The following is a 21,430-nucleotide window of genomic DNA, read 5'->3' as shown; positions in this document are numbered from 1 at the left end:
TGAAACAGTTCCGCCAACTGCCACAGGTTCAAAACTTTGTAGATCTTCACCAGGATATCCATGCTGCAGAAATTAAGTCACTTGGACTTGAAATCCTGTTCCAATTTTAAAGCGCCTAAGGTCAAAGCCTGTGGCGCTTTGTCCAGAGAATCAAAAGACACACTAAAATCATGGTCGGACCCAATTGACGATTCTATCGGTGCGGTACATGGGGACTTTGTGTTGTCCATGGATAACAATAATTAATATAAACCTTTATTGCGCGCGCGCGCACGCGCGCACGCGCGCACGCGCGCACACACACGCACACGCACGCGCACGCACACACGCACACACACACACACACACACACACACACACACACACACACACACACACACACACACACACACACACACACACACACACACACACACACACACACACACACACACACACACACACACACACACACACACACACACACACACACACACACACACACACACACACACACACACACACACACACACACACACACACACACACACACACACACACACACACAAAAAACAAGCAAAGTGTGCTGCTTTTACAGGGACGTCTTCCTCATCTTTTGTCAACAAGATGGGCCAGGGCTTGTTTCTGAGCCTGTGATGTGACCAGTCATCATCACCGCTCCAATCCGAATGAGGAAAACGTTTCTGCGTTGTGGTTTGTAGCGCACAAAAGCAGAGCAAACGCAACCTGGCACTTGCTTGCTGAAGACGTTTCAAGCAACAGGGGGGCTGAAAAGTCTCCCCCTGAGCGAACCCATCTGACAGGTCAAGAAGACTTTTGCCATCCGAGCCAAACGTTGTCAGCAAACAGTCCGGCCGCTTTGTTGCGAGCCACCATGGACGGCGCCTGACCTATGGAGGCGGCCGTCTCCTGGGAGTCTCCGGTGATCATCTTGATGGCGACGCCCGAGCTGATGAGCGTACCCACCGCCTCCTTCACACCCGCCCGGGGCGGGTCAATGATGCCCACCAGGCCGAGGAAGGTCAGCGTTCCCATCTCGCAGCCGGAAGCAAAGGCCAGTACTGCAGGGTGAAGACGGAGCGGCTCAGGTCAAGGAAGAGGCGCTGGGCTGGGCTTAGGCACGCTCACCTCGGAGGCCAGCGGTGCCCATGTAGCTGATTTGCTGCTGGTAGAGCTCCGCCTGCTGCTGGCTGAGAGGAAAGGCGCTGCCTCGGCTGTTGTAGGAGCTGCAGAAGCCAATCACCTGCTCGTAGGCGCCCTTCACAAACAAAATGCCCGCCTCGTCCTGCCAAATGTAGAAGCAGACGGGCTTCACACCTTTGCTCTGGCTGGCTCGGCAGCCGGGCCTTACGCACCCGTTGCGTGCGGTGAACGCAGCGCACCGCCATCCATTTCTTGTCGGACGTGAAGGGAAGCTCCTCAACACGCACATACTCCTGCTGAAGGCCTGCCAGGCCCATCTGTGGAGGAGGGGGAGGAGGCAATGTCACATGCTGGCCAGGACGCCTTCCAGGCCACGGGGTGGTGCCTTTTTTGCGTGTTCCAAAGGCACTTTTCACCATCTACTCAAGGAAGGCTTGAGAGTGGGGCATCCGCATCCAGTTTGTGTTTCTTACTGAAGTAACAACAGTATAAATTGGGTTCTCAAGAGACCTCCGAAACACCACATACGTTGGCTTCCTCGCCATGCTCAACCCTTCCGATCGGCCGCACGCAAGATTATTCCGGCGTGTTTTTTCATGGCTTTCGCCCGCCTTCCTACCTTCATGGCGAGGGCCACCAGTGCTCCCTCGGTGGGCCGGCCCAGCAGAGTCCCGTTCCTGATGACGGAGTCATTGCACAAGCAGCCCACCTAGATACAGGCACAAGCCAATGACCCATCATTCCTCACTGTGGCTTTTCCCCTTTCGTACCATTTTGTCACAGACCCACCTCCGCGATCTTGCTGAGCGACGGGTGGGAGAAGCCGTGGACAATTTCTCCGTGGGCTAAGACCTGTCCACTAGCATTGTAGCCCACGCCCGTAACCTGGACCGCAACACAAATCATGGCAGGCAGCAAAGGGAACATCAAAAAGTCCAGTTGGGCTTCCGCAGATTCTGACCCAAGACTTTTACATACTCGCCCATGTGACGGTCGCGTTTGTTTGCGTGTTCATTACGTCAGCAAGACGAGAACCCCGACATGCACGAGTGGGTGAAAAAACTCAAGGAAAGAAGGATGGGTGGAAGGCAAACAAGTACAACCCCAAAAGAAAGAAAAACAAGCAAGGAGAAGAAAGTAAAGAGGAAGAAGACAAGGCGAAAGCGGCAAAAGAAGAAAGCACACAAGGCACTGCCACAGGTTGGCAGCAAAGGTCGGCAGCGCGCGTCCACCTCAGCATGAATACCGTCCGACGTGAACATCTGCGTGACGGTCATCTCGTTCTTAGTCAGCGTTCCCGTCTTGTCCGAACAGATGACGTTGCAGCAGCCTGAAAGCACAGCGCAGCTCAGCTCGGGAGCCCGGGCGGGAGTCGGGCGGGACATACTCAACGTCTCCACGATGGGAAGCTTCTTCACGATGGCTCTCTTCTTGACCATGCGCATGACGCCCAGCGCCAGCGTTACCGTCACCACGATGGGGAGGCCCTCGGGAATGGCTGCCACTGCCAGACTGCGGGCACAGGGCGGCGTTAACTTACATTTCAAAGGTGGGGAGGCCCATCATGGGCAAAAAGGTCACGGACAAAAACACAGGAACAGAGTTTGCCCTCACTTTCTTGCTCATTTGAAATTCCGGAGCTGCAACCTTTGACAAAAAAACGAGCCGGGCAGCTGACCAACGTGTGGCCCTTTTCTTGAGCACAATCAAAAGCGCACAAAAACCCAAGTTGGCCATGTTGTCCTTTCTGGCTTGAGTCATCAATACACCTTTTGAGCGCTTCAATTGATAAGCAAACAAAGCTAAGCTAAGCTAAAACAAGATAACATCAGCTAAAATAAAATGATGAACTAAGATTAGCTAAATTACGATAAACTAAAATAAGATAGGCTAGGCTAAAATATGATAAGCTAAGATAAACTAAGTTGGGCTCCCTGGAGCATCAAAGGAGCGGCTACCTGACACCGATGGTGAACATGTCCATGATCCTCTTGCCCTGCAGCCAGCCCACCAGCATGATCACCCCTATCGGAAGCACAGGAGGCCTGTGTGAAGGGCGCGAGCCAGACATCGAGAGATGGGTGGACTGACCGATTATGCCGAATGAGTAGAGCGACAGCTGCTTGCCCAGCAGGTCCATGCTCTTCTGCAGCGGCGTCTTGGGAGCCTGCCGCCACACACAAACAAAGTAAGCGGGCCAGCCGCAATCACGGGGGTCCATCCAGGCACACCTCCTCCGCCCGCATCATCTTGAAGACCTCGCCGAACTCAGAGTTCTCTCCTGTTCCAATGACAATGCCCTGCCGCAACAAAGCCCGTGTCAGGAGAGGCCAGCAAGCGATGCAGAGAGCGGGCGGGTGTGACCAACACGGCCCGGCGGGATGACTTTGCTGTGTCCATCTTGCGTACCTTGGCTTTACCGCAGCGCACCAGTGTGCCCATGAAGGCGATGTTGGCGCGAGAAGCAATGTCGCCGTTGGTGGCGGCCGGCAGGTGTGCTGTGGTCTTGGAGCAAGGCGCTGTCTCCCCCGTCAGACTGGACTCGTCCAGCGAGAGGTCGCTGGCCTGCCACGCGGGAAGTTGAGGGGGGGCTCAGCGGCCAGAGCGCAAGTGATGCACAGGCTGGCGTGAGCTCACCTCAAAGAGGCGCAGGTCTGCTGGCACCTTTTCACCCACCGCCAGGCACACCGTGTCGCCTGGGACCAGCTCCCGGGCCAGCAAGTGCTGCAACCGACCTTCACGGATGCTGAAACCGGCGGACAGCATGAAAAAGGCAGAGCGCCATCTCCTTCTTTCATGGGGCAAGGGGTTAGCCTACCAATGACATTGCGGCGGGACCAGCTTTCCCAGCTCTTCCAGAGACTTCTCCGAGCGATACTCCTGCAAGAGTGGCAGTAAGCTTTGTCGGCGTGCACCCGCCTAGCGTCGTCACACTCACCTGGACGAAGGCCACAGTCACTACAATGATGATGGCCTGAGAGCGAGAGAGAGAGAGGTGGACATAGAAGTCAGTGAGAGAGAGACAGCGGTCGGCGAGGTGCTGCGTAATGCGCCAGTCATACCACGGTGATGCTGATGGCGTCGTCAAACTGCCGCATGACGACACTGATGATGGCGGACGCCAGCAGCAGCAGGATGAGCGGATCTTTGAACTAGAATGGGGGGAAAGAGCATCACCATGCAGTCAGAGGGCCAGCTGCCGCTTCAACTCGGTCAACGGCTCGCTCGATTTGGCTCATTGGCTGCAGCCGTGGGCTCGACCCGGGCTAATCTTTGCCTTCCTGGCGCCACGCCAGCACTTCTTCCTCAATGCTCGCCTTGTTTCTGTCGCTCGTTGGAGAGAGACAAAACTAGAGTGTTTTGCCAGATCTCGACGACCACGTCATCCTTCAGGTCGGATGACTCGGCAAATAAGCCAATCGAATTTGTCATGCACAAAAGCACCGTTCTCCTTTGATTGATGAGGCGGGTAATCAATTCTCCGTGAATTGGCTCAGGCCGAGCAAATGGACTGGACTCGGCTCAGTTGCCAGGTCTGGCGGTTCCGGGTGTGAAGATGTGGACCCAGACGTCACGAGTGGCGCCTCAAATGACAAATTTTGGGTGGAGCGCAAAATCCCGACCAGGGAGAAAGGAATATCGACGCTATGTATACGAGACGCTCCTGTTAGGGAGGGCATGGGTTAGCCGACAGGCTTCTCGTGAAGGGACGGCACAGAAAATCCAATTGAATTTGAAAGCACTCGCACAGATTACAAAGGGAGCCATGGTCAAAGGACGGCACTTGACTTGAGCTGACTCGTGGAGACACCCGGGCGAGGCTAAAGGCGTGTGGCGGTGGTTTCTCACGTCGCCGTGCAATTTGCTTGCATGCGTATGTTCACGCTGGTCCAAGTTGGCCGCTTTGTCTTGGAACAGCAATATAAACGGCCCATTAGCGCTCCAACTGTGTAAGAAAGCCGCATCTGTGTCACCCGCGCCGTACCTGCAACATGTACTTCCTCCACAGCGGCAGCTCCTCTCCGACGTCAAACTCGTTCCAGCCGTGGTAGGCCCGCCTTCGGGAAACCTCGTCCTCGGCCAGCCCGTACTGAAGGACGGCCTGCACGCATGTGGGACAGGCACGCACGCAGGCACACATGCGCAATGCTCAGAGCGATCCCCGAGCGCGCTTGGCGCCGCTCGTACCTGCAGGGCGCTCGCCACTTCATGGATGGGCAGCTCGCTGGCTTTTTGGGAGCTCAGCACAGGAACCATCATGTCATCTTGGGCGCGCTCTGTGTCAGTGTGGGAAAGCTGCAAAAGAGATAAATGGGAGTGCATTGGAAAGACTGGCTGAATTGAATGAAGCCGCATTTTGGATGTTTGCGCTGGTGAGCAGGTGTGCGCCCCCACCGCTGCAAGGTCCAACAATGCTGCGGAACCACCCACTGAGCCATAGACGTCTATTAGGCGTCTCGTCTAAGTGTAGACCGATTTTAGGCACGTCTTTAATTTGACTATGTATAGACCTAATATCAAAGTCAGCTTCATTGTCAATCACTTCACATGCCAAGACACACAAAGAGATCGAAATTGCGTTACCCACTATCCCACGGTGACAAGAAATATAACAAATCATCCAAACAACACAAAAAGTAAAATCAAGAAGGCACATACAATGAATAAACAAAAATAAATAAACAAATAAGAGAAGCAAAAACGGAGCAAGTGTGCATAGAGCAGACAGTCAGTATATAGTGCGAGAGTAGAGCAAGCCAGCCAACGCGGCCCAAAAGGTCAGGACGTTATGCAGCTGAGGGGGGAGAGAGTTCAGGATTCTAACAGCCTGGAGTATGAAGCTGTCGGTGAGTCTGGTGGTGCGGGAGCGCAGGCTCCCGTACCTCTTCCCAGAGGGCAGCAGATCAAACAAAGTGTGAGCGGGGTGACTCACATCACACACAATCGTGGTTGCCTTGCAGGTGAGACGGGAGGTGTAAATGTCCTTCAGGGAGGGGAGTGAAGCACCAATAATCCTAGCGGCCGTGTTCACTATGCGCTGCAGGGCCTTCATGTTGTATTCAGTGCAGCTACCACCCCACTCAGCGATACAACTGGAGAGGACGCGCTCAATGGTGCCACGGTAGAATGTGGTCATGATGCCTGGTGGAGCACCTGCTCGCCTGAGCATATAGACGACATACCGTATTTTCTGGACTATAAATCGCAGTTTTTTTCATAGTTTGGGTGGGGTGCAACGAGTGACTTATATGTGAAATTATCAACACATTATTACTTGAGCATTAATACATTACCGTAAATTTCGGACTATAAACCACGACTTTTTTTCTCACATTTTGAACTCTGCGGCTTATAGTCAGGTGTGGCTTATCTATGGATATTTCCCGTGACTTTTGTGATGACTTGATCACTTTTATACACTCGTAAAAAGGCTGTGGACCGCTGTTGTGCAGTATCGCTTTGCTGGGCGGAGGGATATGTGACACGATCACTAGGGAGAAAAGTGGTGCGTTGATCGCATGTCCATCCGCCAGGCAAATTCACACAAAGAATAACAGAATGAGATCAAGACCGACATTACTGAAGAAAGTAAGCTTTTATACACAAACGGTCATTATGGAGGACAAAAGAAATGCATAAGATGCCGCTTTTAAGTTAAAGGCAGTCGGTTTGGGCCATAGTTGATGACATCGTGTTGCGTCACCCTTTTTTTTTTCCCTTTATTTCCCAGTCAAGTCTACTCTGGAGCTATACGTGCAGTTCGCTAGTTTAATGTAACTTAGCGCTTCGTGCATGAATAAAACTAGCATGAACAGACCCTCATCATGGAAAATGCTAAAATACATAAAAGCGACGACGAAAGAGAGCCTGAGAAAGTGTGTGGCGAGGGATATCTAACGTTATTCCAATCTGACACTGAGGAGGAAGACCTCGATGATTTCAGTGTACAGGAGGAAGGAAGATGAAGATGGCTCTTTTACTGGCTCTTTTTTTTTTACTTTTACTGGTATGTGTTTTTTAAAGCCCTGTTAGTGCTATGCTACCGTGTTGCTGCTGTGTTACCGCCGCGTCACAGGCAGTGTTTGGAAAGAAATGTTAAGGTATGTTTTTAAAACTTTATAAAGGCTTTCTGTGTACTGTCTGTCTTTGTAAATAACTCGCGTGCACACTTCCGTGTCGCTGCGGTATTACAGGCAGCATTTAGAAAGACATGTTAAAGTATGTTATTAAAACTTTAAAAAGGCTTTCTGTTTACCGTCTCTACTGATATACTTTAAATAACCTGCGTGCACATGCAGCTTATAGTACGGTGCGGCTTATTTATGGGAAAAAAAACAAAATTTTCCGCGATTTTTTTGCTGGTGCAGCTTATAATCGGGTGCGGCTAATAGTCCAGAAATTATGGTACATACTAGTATAGTTGATCACTTCACGTTATTTTCACTTTAAATTGCATAAATGCCCTATGCCTGTGGAATAATTGGAGCCGCCAATGACAATGAGTCTAAATCTATTCACTGACTTCCAGAGTCAGGAGTTGTTTATAACACAGAGGACAGAGATTGACACAGAGGACAAAGATGTAATGATTTGGAGTGACACGGATGGATTAATTTATTTATGTTAGTTATTTGATATATAGTTTATTTAGTGTAGCAACATGTATATTGTTAGAGTTCAGTAGTTTTCGATTGTCTAAGGAGGCCATGAAGGCAGCAGGGGTGAGGAGACGGGAAGAGAGATCTTGTTTTGTGAAATAAAAAGCCGGTTACCAAACCCACACTTGCCTGGTACTTTGGTAACGCTACAATATCTACAGTGGAGCCTCGGTTTTCGACCACAATCCAGAAGACTGTTCGAGAAGGGAATCGTTCAAATTCCAAATCATGTTTTCCCATTACAAATAAGAAAATTAATCCGTTCCATGCAAAAAAAAAAAAACGCCTTTTTTAAGCATGTTTTCATTTGCGCATTTTTGTTCGATTGCGCAACTGCAGCGCACCGCCGAAAACGCAACCGTAGCGCGTTACCGACCAGCAACTGCACTGTGCCTGTCACATTATTCTGACAGAGCCGTCGCTGAAATTTAGAAAATATTTTTAAAGTCCTGATGTACTTTCCAAAATTTAAGTGGACCTCAGTGCGCAGGGAGCTTCATTTTGTCCGATCGCGCAACTTCCGGGGTCAGAAGCGTAGTTTACAGAAGGGACGAAGATTTCGAAGGATTTAATGATTTGGAGTGACATGAATGGTTCGATAAAATTATTTATGTTATAGTTTTTTATATATTGTTTTTTTTATAGTTATATGGGCCTGTGGAATAATTTGAACTGCAACTGACGTCGAGTCAGACGTCAGCGGTGCGCTGCACACACTTTCGGGGTCAGAAGCGGCGTTGTTTACACAAAGGACGAAGACTTTGATGGATTTAATCATTTGGAGTGACACAGATGGTTTGATCAATGTGTTATTTATGTTATAAAAGTCAAAAGTCAAAGTCTGCTTTATTGTCAATTTCTTCACGTTAAGACACACAAAGAGATCGAAATTACGTTTCCCACCGTCCCACGGTGACTTAACACATTACACAACACATACAAGCAAATAGCACAAAGAGTGAAAACAATAGATAAGAGCGATGAATAAGTAATAAGCAAAGAATCTTAATAAATAAATACACTGCTCAAAAAAATTAAATGAACACTTTGAAAACACATCAGATTTCAATGGTGAAAAAAAAAAAGTTGGATATCTATACTGATATGGACAGTTTAATGTCTCAGGAACAAAAGGATGCCACATCTTTTGATGGAAATAAACGTTTTCAGCCTACAAAGGGCTCAGTATATAGACACCACAAAAATCAAAGTGAAAAAATTATGTGGCAGGCTTGTCCATTTTGCCTAAATTCAATTTCTGCAATTCAAAACTCTAATATCTTGTGTAGCCCCCGCATGCTCGTATGCATGCTTGATAACGTCGTGGCATGCTCCTAATGAGACGACGGAAGGTGTCTTGTGGGATGTCCTCCCAGATCTGTCTAAGGGCATCAATGAGCTCCTGCAAAGTCTAACGAGCAACCAGGCGGCGTCTGACTGACCGAAACATTATGTCCAAAGGTGTTCTATCGGGTTTAGAACAGGTGATCGTGAGGGCCATTCAATTGTGTCAATTCCTTCATCCTCCAGATACTGTCTGCATACTCTTGCCACATGAGGCCGGGAATGTCGTGGATCAGGAGGAACCCAGGACCTACTGCACCAGCGTAGGGTCTGACCATGGGTGCAAGGATTTCATCCCGATACCTAATGACAGTCAGACTGCCGTTCTCTAGCCTGTAGAGGTTTGTTCGTCCCTCCATGGGAATGCTCACCAGACCATCACTATTGACCCACCACCAAACCGGTCATGCTGAATGATGTTGCAGGCAGCATAGCGCTCTCCTTGGCTTCTCCAGACCCTTTCACGTCTATCACAGGTGCTCAGGGTAAACGTGCTCTCATCTGTGAAAAGCACAAGGCGCCAGTGGCGGACTTGCCAATTCTGGTGTTCTATGGCAAATGCCAATCGAGCTCCACGGTACTGAGTAGTGAGCATAGGGCACACTACAGGACGTCGTGCCCTGAGGCCACCCACCTGAAGTCTGTTTCTGACTGTTTGGGCAAAAACATTGACACCAGTAGCCGACTGAAGGTCATTCTGTAGGGCTCGGACAGTGCTCAACCTGTTCCTCCTTGCACAAAGCAGCGGATATCGGTCCTGCTGATGGGATGAGGACCGTCTACGGCCCTGTGCAGCTCTCGTAGAGTAACTTGCCTGTCTCCTGGAAGCTCCTCCATGCTCTGGAGATTGTACTGGGAGACACATCAGATCTTCTTGCAACAGCACGCATGGATGTGTCATCCTGGAGGAGTTGGACAATCTGCACAACTTCAGGAGGGTTAAGAAATCCCCTCATGTTTCCAGTCGTGATAATGACTCTTACACTTGTGGAAAAACAGTTTAAAAAGATCAAGAGGGAGGACCTTGAAATGGCCTCCACCTGCAAAACCAGTCCTGCTTTGGGGACCATCTCGTGTTGCCCCTCTAGTGTACCTGTTGTTAATTCCATCAACACCAATGCAGCTGAAAGTGATTAACAACCACCTCTGCCACGTGCCTGACCAAACCCTTATCAGAAAAGTGTAATTGAATTCATGTCATACCCTGATAAAAAAACTTCCTTTAATTTTTTTGAGGAGTGTAAATAGACAAATAAGAGGAGCAAAACATACAGCAGACAGCCAGAATATAGCGCAAAAGTACAGGACGTTATGCAGCCGAGGGTGGAGGGGGGAGAGAGTTCAGGATCCAGACAGCTTGGAGTATGAATCTGTTGGTGAGTCTGGTGGTGCGGGAGCGCAGGCTCCTGTACCTCTTCCCAGAGGGCAGAAGATCAAACAAAGAGTGAGCAGGGTGACTCACATCACACACAATCGCGGTCGCCTTGCGGGTGAGATGGGATGAGTAAATGTCCTTCAGGGAGGGGAGTGAAGCACCAATGATCTCACTAGCCGTGTTCACTATGAGCTGCAGGGTCTTCATGTTGTAGTCAGTCCAGCTACCACCCCACACAGCGACACAACTGGAGAGGACGCTCTCAATGGTGCCACGGTAGATCTCAATGGTGCCACGGTAGAATGTGGTCATGATGGCAGAAGGAGCACTCGCTCGCCTGAGTTTCCGCAGAAAGTACAGGCGGCGCTGAGCTTTCTTTGCCAGCGACGCAGTGTTGGTGGTCCAGGAGAGGTCCTCACTGATGTGCACCCCCAGGAATCTGGTGCTGCTCACTCACTCCACCACAGCACCGTCGACGGTCAGCGGCAGGTGTTGGGTGTGAAAGTCAACAATCTCCTTGGTCTTGCTGACGTTCAGCAGGAGGTTGTTGTCCCTGGACCACGAGGCCAGAAGGTCGACCTCCGACCTGTATTGAGTCTCGTCGCCACCGGTGATGAGACCCACCAGAGTCGTGTCGTCGGCATATTTCAGCACGCGGTTGCTGCTGTAGTTTGCAGTGCAGTCATGCGTCAGCAGGGTGAAGAGCAGCGGACTGAGCACGCAGCCTTGGGGGGCTCCCGTGCTCAGCGTGATGCTGCCAGAGATATTGTCGCCAACACGCACTACCTGAGGCCTCTGACAGAGGAAGTCCAGTAGCCAGTTGCAAAGGCAGGTACTGAGGCCCAGCTTGTCGAGTTTGCAGATGAGACGCTGTGGAACATTGGTGTTGAATGCCTAACTGAAGTCCACAAACAGCAATCTCACATACGAGTCTCTGTTCCCCAGGTGGGTGAGGGCAGAGTGGAGGGAAGAGCAGATGGCATCCTCAGAGGACCGTTTGGGTCGGTCCGCAAACTGGAAGGGGTATATGGTGGAGGGGAGAACGGACCTGACAAGCCGCTCAAAGCACTTCATGATGATGGGTGTCAGTGCCACAGGGCATTGAAGCAGAAAGGAGCAGGTCTTTCTGGCACAGGTATGATGGTGCCAGCCTTGAAACATGACGGGACGATGGCCTGCTGCAGGGAAATGTTAAAGATGTCCGTGAAGACATCCATCAGCTCCTCAGCGCAGTCCTTCAGCGCTTGGCCCGGGATGTTGTCCGGGCCCGCCGTCTTACGGGTGTTGATAGCGGCAAGCGTCCTCCTCACACTAACGGCGGAGAGGCACAGGGGCTTCTCGTTCGGAGGGGGAGGGGTCTTCAGCAGGGAAGTGCTGTTCTGAGCGTCGAAGCGAGCAAAGAAGCGGTTTAGTTTGTTGAGCAGAGGGACGTCGCCCTCACAGCTCTGCGGCGCGGGCTTGTAGTTATTTGAATAACTGATAATGTTACGTCAGGCCTGTTCTCAGCTCCTCGTTTGTGTTTATGTCACGTTAGCATACCGTATCATTTAGCCTGTTGTTGCTGGTTCATGTCTGTTCTTGGTGTTGGATTTTGTCAAATCCATTTCCCGCAAAAATGCGACTTATACTCCGGTGCGACTTATATATGTTTTTTCGCCCTTTATTGTTCATTTTATGGCTGGTGCGATTTACACGCTAGAAAATACGGCAATTAAATCCATCAAATATGATCATATTTTGAAATATTAAAGTCCAAACCAGCTGTAAGTTGTATAAATAATGTACAGAAGTTGTATTGCTTCGTTTTAAAAACCCATTGATCCTTATAAAGTGTGGTTATTTTTTAAACCAGATTTAGACGCATCTATAATTGGTTATTGCATAGACCTAATATAGATGACACAATTAAATCCATAAAATATAAAACATTGAACTCTAAACCAGCTGTGAGTTGTATTGAGAATGTATTGCTTTGTTCTAAACAACCATTGATCTGTGTAAAATGTGGTTATTTTGTAACCAGAGTTAAGCGCGTCTGTAATTGGTTATTCCATAGACCAAATATGAACGACAAAATTAAATCCATCAAATAAAAAATATTGAACTCTAAACCAGCTGTAATGTACTGTATTGCTTTGTTTTAAATCATAAATAAAAGTGAAAACAACTCTGTTACATCCCACGAGGAGGCAGCAACGTGCATAAATTGTATGCCACCGTGAAACAAAAGAAAACAAGAAGAAGTGTGCGGAGCAAGTAAAGTTTTCCTGCGTGTTTGTTGGAGATTAAGTTGACGACCGTTACTTCTTAAAGACAAAATCCCTTCTGAAAGACACTAAGAAAGGCTGATAAGAGATGAGTTCTCAAGGTTTCTCAGTAAGAGTTGTTGTTTTGTCTTGCAAAGTTTGTCCATTTCATTATCAATCGATTGCAAGATTGGATTTAAATTGTAGCTTGCCTGCTAGGTTGTACTTGTTTTCCTATAATTTGCTATATGACGAATTGTTTTAGTTTTAATAATTTGGAAGAGAAAACAGACACAAACGTTAAGGGTAGCTTAAGTGAATTTGCTGTTAGTAAACATTTTTTTTCAAAAAGCTTTTTTTGAATGTCAATGCTTTACTTCACCTTACTAAAAGCCACAACCTTTTATGCAATGACCTTTACATGTCGTTTATATTACTTCACACAAACACTACATCCATCTGCTCCTGGTTCGGCCCCCCCGGTCAAAATTTAGAACCAATTCGACCCGCAAGTCAAAAGGTTTGCCCACCCCTGCCCTAGATCTATCTATCTAAATAACTCGTCTCGACCCGCAAGTCAAAAAGTTTGCCCACCCCTGCCCTAGATGTATCTATCTAAATAACCCGTCTACAAGTGATGAAAACACAATCGCAAATTCACATTGTGGCGGTGTGAAAACACTTTGGTCTCCGCGTAAGTTAAGTTAACAAGTGAAAATGATGTGACGAAAGTAGCGCCAAAATGCTGCCGAAAATAAGGCGGATGTTGCCGCATCACTGCTGCCAGTGAGTTAGGTTTACAGAGGCAAGCCGTTTTCCGTACTCACAGCTTAACTAATTTTGCCAAAAGGTGTGCCAAAAGGTGTGCCAAAAGATGCCGTCGCGGCGGGCGGGCAAACGCTCACTAGTCGTCAAGGCTAACGTTGCTATCCCCCCTTATACGTTAATAAATTTTCTCAACGGATTTACACGATTCAAGCAAATGATACTTTTGACGAAAAAAAAACACGGAAATCCGCGGAAAATTGTCATCCCTGATATATATTTTTACTTTTTTTTTTTTTAAATGCGATATTATTAAAAACATTGCACATTCATGTTAGTGATGGTGGGATAATGTCTGATTTTTTTTAAATTTAGATTCAATTGTCATTTTGGTTGATTTTAACATCAAAAGATGTATTTATATCCATAGCTAACATAAGTAAGGATCACATCAAATGCATTTTCACCACAGCCTGGAACTACACAAAGGTTAAAGGTATTAAGAGAATCTTATTTAATGTTGAATAGACGTCTAAACGTTCAATTGGTCGCCAATAGCTATTAGCACTATTAGCGCTTATAGCTAATAGTGGTCATTGGAACGTCTATGCAATAGACGTCGAAGCAACTTTCATAAATAGACGTGTTATAATTATGTTTTAGACGTCTAAGCATAGCTGTATAGACGCGTCTACGCATAGCTAAGACGTCTAAGAAACTTTCATATACAGACGCGTTTTAGACGAATTTTAGCCGAGACATCTAGGTACCATATAGCGGTCTAATAGACAGCTTTTAGAACGGAAAATGCTCAGTGGGCAATCACAGGCTTTGACAGCGGCTAACTTATGGGGAGACCCTCACCTTTAATGTTCTTCTTGGATTCGGGTTGGAGTTTTGTTTTCAATTTAAGTAGAAAAGGGAAATTAGCGAAAAATGAAAACCACTTGGTCTTCCATTATCCAAATGTGTTTTTTGTGTCTTCAAAGAAAATATTTGACGTTTATCCACATACTCGATTGTTCAGGAACGACTCGATTGTCTCAGCCTTAATGATGAGACGCGTGGCATAACTTGAGCTTTTTTTTGTCAAGAGTTGAATTCGCTCGGTTGGATAATGCAACCACTGTTGGAACAAATCAGTGGGCCTCTCGTTTAGAAGGTAACAGTCTTGGTCAATGAAGCTAATTTGGACTCCAAAGGTAATCGTGCGATCAATCAATCAAGCTACTAAATGGACAACTCTGATCATGTCTGGAGGGTAAGTCGGGTGTGTCAAGTGAACACGTCATCCATTCGACAAGTACACACACCCAGGGCGTACACGCAACCTGGACATTTCTTGATATGTTCACTCCAGACAGGAATTGCGTGGCAAAATGACGCCGACACATACAAAACATACGAAGGACCATCCGAATTGGGAGCAGTTGAGCTCGCATCGGCGCCTGCCTGCAAGCTAGTCAGCCTGTCTGTCTGCCAGAAAGGTTGCCAGCCAGCCTGCCACTTCCACGTCTACGCGTTCCAGGAGCCTCCGAGATAAGCTTGCGCTTCCCGGCCAACTAATTTCGTTGGCGTCGCCCCCCTCGCGGCCGGTCGTTAAGCAGCATGCTAACAACGGGAAGCTAACGAGTCGTCCTTCCGTCTTTTTCGCGCCGCGGCCGGATACGAGCGAAGCCAGCCACCCGAGCAAAGCCAAGCCACCCGAGCGAGCCTGGTCTGGCTCAGCATGCCTACGCGGAAGTCGAACTCACCAGAAGCTCGCGTTTCTTTACCATCTTCCGTCAAGTCGCACCTCGGCGCTGAGCCTTCGAGGTCGGGTGGCACAAAGCTGCTCCGCCACCACCATGTCACACAAGTACACTCACTCCTCTTCCGGGGACGCTTCCAAAACATGAGCAACAACATCCGCTGCAACTTCCGCTGCCTTTTGGATTAGGTAGTTTATTTCCGTGGACAGTGTGCACAGCGTCAAAAGAAAAGAAAAACGTGAACAGATGCTTGCGGAATCTGTGGTCTTCAAAGAAAACAATAGCCTGGCAAGACAGAGGCAATGTTGATGCTGTTGCGCAAGCTCCCTCCGCCTTGCAGTTACAATACGGTGGGTGTTACATGGCAACTTGCTCCCATGTTATCTCGAGTTAACGATTTTGTGTTTCGCGACTGAAGATTCGTCACAAGCGACTTGGAACTTGCCTGACTGCATAACTGTTAAAATTCTCAATCAAAATGTTAAACGAAACGTCTCCTTTGCATTTTCGACTGGCTGCAACACAGCAAACACAAAAATATATTTACAAAATCAAAACGTCATAAGCGGGATTTGGACCCGTGACATAAAGAAATAAAGTACAGCGTCCTGAACACCGCCGTAACCACTGTGCTGTCGTGACACACAGAAGATGCATTTGATATTTTTTTATATAGCCAAAACCAAATTACCCGGTGAGGGTATGCGTTGATCTGATGCCTTGTGTATACCCGCCCATGTTAACTGGGTCCTCGGCACCAACTTGACATGGTCGCATTCCAAAGCTACCTCGCAGCAGGGAGTCATGCATTTATGACATCCTTTCTAGTTTCTTTCTAATTATCAAACGGCGGTGTTCAGTACACTGTACTTTATTTCTTTACGTCACGGGTTCAAATCCCGCTTATGACTTTTCGATTTTATGTATATTTTTTGTGTTTGCTATGTGTTGCAGCCAGTCGGAAATGCAAAGGAGTTCCAAGTTGCTTGTGACGAATCTCCAGTCGCGAAATACAAAATCGCTTTACCATAACAGTCGTAACTCGAGACGGAGATCAAGATAACATGGGAGCAAGTTGACATGTAACATGTGAAACGTCTGCTAAATTTCCAAGGCAAGTAAGTAAAGCTGTGAAAGTGTACCATCATTTCCCGTTGGAAACTTTAAATGCAAACAATATGGTTTCATCATCCATCCAAATTTTTTACCATGCGCGTAAAATGTGCAAGGACTTTATTTGTTCTTTCGCTCTATCCATGTATCATTTGTTACTTTAACGAGCCAACTCCACTCTAATATGAAAAATGCGAGCGAAGGAGTTGGGGCACTTGGATTGTCGGATGGAGCGAAGTTACTTTTCACACGCAGATTTAACTGCCCTGCTGAGAGGCAACTTCCACGTTTACGTTTGAATTCGGTTGCTGTTTTTCATCATGATATTGCCATTTTGTCATTACTTGGTCCTTTGCTATTCCTTTTTATTGAAACGTCTGCATGCGTGTCAGCTGTGCGCATGTGCCGTCGTGAGCACAAGCCTAATGAGCGTGCGCGGTCACGTGTCCAATCTTCAGAAAAAGCTTTGAAAGGGTCGAACGCTAGCTGCCCGGTGAATGAGCCTATCCTCCTGTGACCCAGGCCCCCTCGCCATCTGCGCCCACCATGAGCACCTTGATGATGACGACGACGACGACGATGATGATGAAGACGACGCGAAGCGCGCGCCTCCTTGCTACTGCCTTCGTGAAAGCACCGCGTCAACGCGCCTTTAGCCTGGACGCGAGCGCACCGTTAGTGCGCACGCGTGGCTACGTGCACGGCCGTTGGGTGAGCGCGCCTCAAGACTTCGCGGTTTGGGACCCGGCCACCGGGACCGAGATCGCGCGGGTGGCTGACTGCGGGCCGGATGAGGCCAAGCGGGCCGTAGACGCGGCCCACGAGGCATTCCAACAGTGGAAGGATGTCACAGCCAAGGTGAGAAGAATGGCAAGAACGCAAGGAAGCAAACTTGAAAGGGGGACTAGGAGGACCGCTCATGCAGCAGGATACCAACAATTTCAGCTGGCTCTTCAATCAGACAGAGCAGAATGTAGCCTAGCTGTCGGTACCTATGCACGGCATGCGTGTCCTCTAAATCCAATACAATTACACTTAATTTGCAATAATTAAGTTGGGTGGAACCACGTTTTCAAAATTGATTTCTTCACGGTCCAATGCCACTAACATTCATCCATATACATACTCACAAGTGGACAATACAAAAACTCCACTGTGACGGCAAGGAGGATATGCATGACGCGAAACGTCGTCACTGAGTTGTGGTTGTCGGCCACAGGAGCGGAGTAGCCTGCTGAGGAAGTGGGCCAACCTGATGACGGAGCACAAAGAGCACCTGGCCACCATCATCACCTTCGAGAGTGTCAGTGGCACCGCTCCTCAGTTACAGTATCTTTGCAAATTTAGCACAAGTTAATACCATGTTAGCATGACCTGATAGCGTAACGTAAGCCTGATGTGAGTGACTGCAGTGTGACTTAGTTGGCTGATGTGAGCATGGTGTTAGTTTAGTAAGACTGTCCGACTGACATTAGCATGACGTTAGTGTGATGTTAGCATGTCAGAAGGCCGTTGTCAATATAATGTTAGGTTAGTGTGACATAAGTGTGACGTTTCATGACATGAGCATGATATGAGCATGTGGTTAGCATGACATGAGCTTGATGTTGTCATGTGTGCATGTGTAGGGTAAACCCATGAAAGAGGCCCTGGGTGAAATCGCCTACTCTACATCCTTCCTGGACTGGTTTTCGGAGGAAGCGCGGCGAGTTTACGGCGACGTGGTGCCGTCACCATTCAGGGACCGCAAGATGCTGCTCCTTAAACAGCCGGTGGGCGTGGCCTCCATCATCACTCCGGTGAGCGACTGGCTGGTGGGAGAGCTCCAGGCCGGCTGCGACGTCAACGTTGTCATATCTGTGTCGTAGTGGAACTTCCCGAGCGCCATGATCACCAGGAAGGTTGGCGCCGCACTGGCCGCAGGATGTAGCGTCGTGGTCAAGCCGGCCGAGGACACTCCCCTGTCGGCGCTCGCTCTGGCAGAGGTTACAAACGCACTTGGGGTTACTCTTCCAGCCATAATCAGAATCAGGAGCTGGCCTTGAGGTCAGGCCAGTATCTGGCAACAGTGTCTGCATGGGTGATCTTGATTCGACCTCAATAGTTTACGGGTTTGTGGGCAAATCTGGCTTCCGTTGCCATGTATTCCATCAGGGTTTTACAGTTCCTGTCAATCTGCAAGCAAAAATGGGAGTCGTTCAGAACTCAGTTATCCACTGCTAAACTCGGATTTCTCTGAGTCTTGACTCGAACAAAGTCCAGGTAAATTTTTTTACTCCTCGTAGTTCTCTCGGTTTTGTGATCCAATCCTGAATGAGAACTGGCTCAGTTAGTTTCGCTCCAGTTGAGTGTAGTCTATTTTAGGTGTGGTGCAGCATTTGTGTTGGGCATACCTTTTGGCCTCACGTCGTTTGTGTCTCATCAGCTGTCGTCCCAGGCGGGCCTCCCAGCAGGCGTGTTCAATGTGGTCCCGTGCTCCAGGGAGCATACACCATTGGTGGGGCGTGTCTTGTGTAGCGACCCCCTGGTGCGCAAGATCTCCTTCACGGGTTCCACCGCCACCGGCAAGGCAAGAGCATAACAGACCTGGGGCGACGTGCCTCTCCACGTTCTCCTTGTGCAGGCTAACGCCAATGCTAACAATGTCAGGTTTTGCTGAAAATGGCCGCAGAAACCGTCAAGAGGGTCTCCATGGAGCTGGGGGGTCATGCCCCTTTCATTGTCTTTGACAGCGCTGACGTGGACCAGGCGGTGCAAGGAGCCATGGCTTCCAAGTTCAGAAACTCTGGGCAGGTGAGCACAACACAGAGTCAAAAGTAAAAAATCCAAAGTTGCTCCCTAAAGGAATGCACAAAAAGAGTCTCAAAAGGCTTGCCATTAGATGCCAGCAGTATGCAACGGTGCAGATGGTGAGTTGCAGCATTTGGTGAGGTGAAGCACTTCAAGACTGGGAAGGGCAAAAGGCAGCAACTTGGTGTCAAAATAAGCCCAAGGCGGCGAGTTCAACTTGCCTACAGAGGTCTCCGTTGGGCAGCTAAGGCGTCGGTAGCCCAGGCACAGCCAACAAGACAATCCTGGAAGAGCTCCAGACTCATTTTTTGCGTGCAGACATGCGTGTGTTCCAACCGTTTCCTGGTGCAGAGCTCCGTCTACGACAGCTTTCTGGACAAGCTTGGCGCCGCCATGGACTGCCAGCTCAAGATCGGACACGGTAGTGAGCTGGACACCACACAGGGCCCGCTCATCAACCGCAGGGCGGCAGACAAGGTCAGACTCACCTTAGCCCTTTCGTGGAAAGGGCGTGCTGAGTGGACCTTTGCCTCGTCTCAGCGTCTTTTTTTTCTTCCTCCTGACACCCGGCAGGTCCTCCATCAGACCAAGGATGCCCTCTCTCGGGGGGCCCGCCTCCTGCGCGGCGGCCGCCGTCTTCACGGCTCTTTTGTGGCGCCCACGCTGCTGGCAGACGTCAGCACTGATATGTTGTGCATGCAAGAGGAAACCTTCGGGCCTCTGGTGCCCGTAGTCAGGTGAGCTACAACATCCCAGCCGGCAACTTCCTCCTCCCAGTGGGACGGGCCCAAAACAGCAATGATGACTTGGGAATGGTGTCGTCTTCCTGTGCAGGTTTGACACGGAGCAGGAAGCGCTCGCCATCGCCAATTCGTCCCGAGTGGGCCTGGCAGGTGAGTGCCCGGACTTGATCCAGACTGCTACTGGATTTGCTGACGTCTGCTGGCGCTGGCGCATTCCACTTCTTTTCACTTCAACAGTATTCTTTAGTTTTTCCACTTAAGTACAGGCCTCACCACTAGTTTCAATCTGTCCAGTCTTCCTGTGGTAATGTTATTTTTATCTGGAGATGCACCCACTCATCAGTTTTAACCCGATTCCCTTCTAGTCCACCTCCAGTCTGTCTTCTAGTCTAGCTCACTGTTAGTCCAGTCTTGACTGGCTTTGACTTGGCTGTAGTCCATTCCCTATATTTGGTTCTTTCTAGTCTAGATCTTTTCAAGTCCAGTGGAGCTCTTTTCAAGGTCAATACTACTTGGATCTTTAGTTCGTCTTGTTCTAGTTTTTATTCACTGTCTTTGGTGCAGTAGTCGACCAACTCCAGACCATTTTTAATTCAATGTAGTCCAGTGCATCATAATTTTGTGTGTGCCAATAGGTTATTTCTACTCGTCGGACATGTCTCAGATCTGGAGAGTGGCCGAAGCTTTGGAGGTGGGTCTGGTGGGGGTCAACGAGGGTCTGGTGTCCACCCCAGAGGCCACCTTTGGGGGGGTCAAGGAGTCCGGTCTTGGCCGCGAGGGCTCCAAGTACGGCGTGGACGAGTACCTTGACGTCAAATACGTCTGCTTGGGTGGCCTGTCGCCACCTGGCTAACGGGATCACCAAACGAGAACCCCGTCAACGTGCCATAAATGACGAGAGCTCGCTAACGCTAATTACCTTATGTTCTTACTTTGGCTTGCCATTTTCGTAGTGTGCTAGTTAGCTTAGCACAATTGCAATTGGCCAGTGACAGTCAAATTGTATTGTTCGTTCATTGAAGAATCCAACATTGCCAAGAGGTGACTGGATGATGTGAAGCTTCTGCCAGCCAATCAGGAGAGATTTTGTCTTTGCTGTCACTCAGTGAAATTAATTTCACATTTTGAAAAAAGCACAATAGGAGATGAGAAAATTGATAAGATTGACATGGCCTCTAGATTTTCATAATGGTTATACTAATTAGTTTGTAATAATTATGTCTATATTGACATGTCATGTTTGACCACATCTTCAATAATGTTAGCATGAAGATGATGAGCACACAGGATGATGTCGTCCTTTCTGATTGCTAATCCTAAATGTCAAACAGTTTATTGTAGTTATATGGAAAATATTTTTTTATTTATACGTTGTAGTGTTGTGATAATTAGACGCTACTCCTTTAAGAGATGAGAGTACAGGCTAAGTGAGGAGTCAATATTATACTACCTGTAACTGTTCATGAAAGTTATTAAAGCGTCAACCTAAAATATGTAAACT

The 21,430-nt window shown here is 48.7% G+C and overlaps 2 protein-coding genes across 14 annotated transcripts in view; one reads left to right on the top strand and one right to left on the bottom strand.

The window, feature by feature from the left end:
* Nucleotides 1-15,783, bottom strand: part of atp2c1 (ATPase secretory pathway Ca2+ transporting 1) — a 23,758-nt gene extending 7,975 nt beyond the window's left edge. The window contains exons 1-18 of one of the 4 annotated variants that reach the window (XM_085917511.1): nt 15,287-15,783; nt 5,332-5,439; nt 5,129-5,245; nt 4,206-4,295; nt 4,082-4,117; nt 3,962-4,023; nt 3,781-3,889; nt 3,553-3,708; nt 3,375-3,443; nt 3,235-3,310; nt 3,102-3,168; nt 2,531-2,655; nt 2,376-2,473; nt 1,933-2,028; nt 1,763-1,852; nt 1,356-1,460; nt 1,129-1,285; nt 891-1,061 (exon numbers count right to left, since the gene is read on the bottom strand). In XM_085917511.1, coding sequence (XP_085773637.1) covers nt 891-1,061; nt 1,129-1,285; nt 1,356-1,460; nt 1,763-1,852; nt 1,933-2,028; nt 2,376-2,473; nt 2,531-2,655; nt 3,102-3,168; nt 3,235-3,310; nt 3,375-3,443; nt 3,553-3,708; nt 3,781-3,889; nt 3,962-4,023; nt 4,082-4,117; nt 4,206-4,295; nt 5,129-5,245; nt 5,332-5,439; nt 15,287-15,310 — 1,756 coding nt within the window. In that variant the 5' untranslated portion in view covers nt 15,311-15,783. The remainder of the gene's footprint in view (nt 1-890; nt 1,062-1,128; nt 1,286-1,355; nt 1,461-1,762; nt 1,853-1,932; nt 2,029-2,375; nt 2,474-2,530; nt 2,656-3,101; nt 3,169-3,234; nt 3,311-3,374; nt 3,444-3,552; nt 3,709-3,780; nt 3,890-3,961; nt 4,024-4,081; nt 4,118-4,205; nt 4,296-5,128; nt 5,246-5,331; nt 5,440-15,286) is intronic. The other 3 variants (XM_085917508.1, XM_085917510.1, XM_085917509.1) reach the window with 3 other exon arrangements.
* aldh5a1 (aldehyde dehydrogenase 5 family, member A1 (succinate-semialdehyde dehydrogenase)) lies at nt 14,634-21,430 on the top strand. Of its 10 annotated transcripts, none has more exons than XM_085917516.1 (12): nt 15,481-15,633; nt 16,238-16,401; nt 16,919-17,254; nt 17,616-17,699; nt 18,025-18,195; nt 18,265-18,381; nt 18,822-18,965; nt 19,046-19,189; nt 19,505-19,663; nt 19,760-19,923; nt 20,021-20,079; nt 20,565-21,430. In XM_085917516.1, exons 3-12 carry the CDS (start codon nt 16,943-16,945, stop codon nt 20,780-20,782), a joined length of 1,572 nt encoding a protein of 523 aa, XP_085773642.1. In that variant the 5' UTR covers nt 15,481-15,633; nt 16,238-16,401; nt 16,919-16,942; the 3' UTR covers nt 20,783-21,430. The 10 variants fall into 10 exon arrangements, 9 of the variants coding, with proteins under 9 accessions (XP_085773639.1, XP_085773646.1, XP_085773638.1 ...); XM_085917517.1 differs by lacking the exon at nt 15,481-15,633 and adding an exon at nt 15,961-15,977; XM_085917513.1 differs by lacking the exons at nt 15,481-15,633; nt 16,238-16,401 and adding an exon at nt 14,634-14,793.

Source organism: Syngnathus leptorhynchus, chromosome 8, assembly GCF_054491065.1.
Source record: "Syngnathus leptorhynchus isolate UIUO chromosome 8, UIUO_Slep, whole genome shotgun sequence".
NCBI classification, from domain to species: Eukaryota; Metazoa; Chordata; class Actinopteri; order Syngnathiformes; family Syngnathidae; genus Syngnathus; species Syngnathus leptorhynchus.
This window is presented reverse-complemented; position numbering and strand designations above follow the sequence as displayed.

Excerpts from the sequence above, each read along its gene's own strand:
- aldh5a1 (XM_085917512.1), top strand. The coding sequence starts at position 15,586 with ATGTTGATGCTGTTGCGCAAGCTCCCTCCGCCTTGCAGTTACAATACG. Across the intron at positions 15,634-16,918 it reads CGCCTTGCAGTTACAATACG|GCCCCCTCGCCATCTGCGCC; the intron begins GTGGGTGTTACA and ends CCTGTGACCCAG. Across the intron at positions 17,255-17,615 it reads GGAAGGATGTCACAGCCAAG|GAGCGGAGTAGCCTGCTGAG; the intron begins GTGAGAAGAATG and ends TGTCGGCCACAG.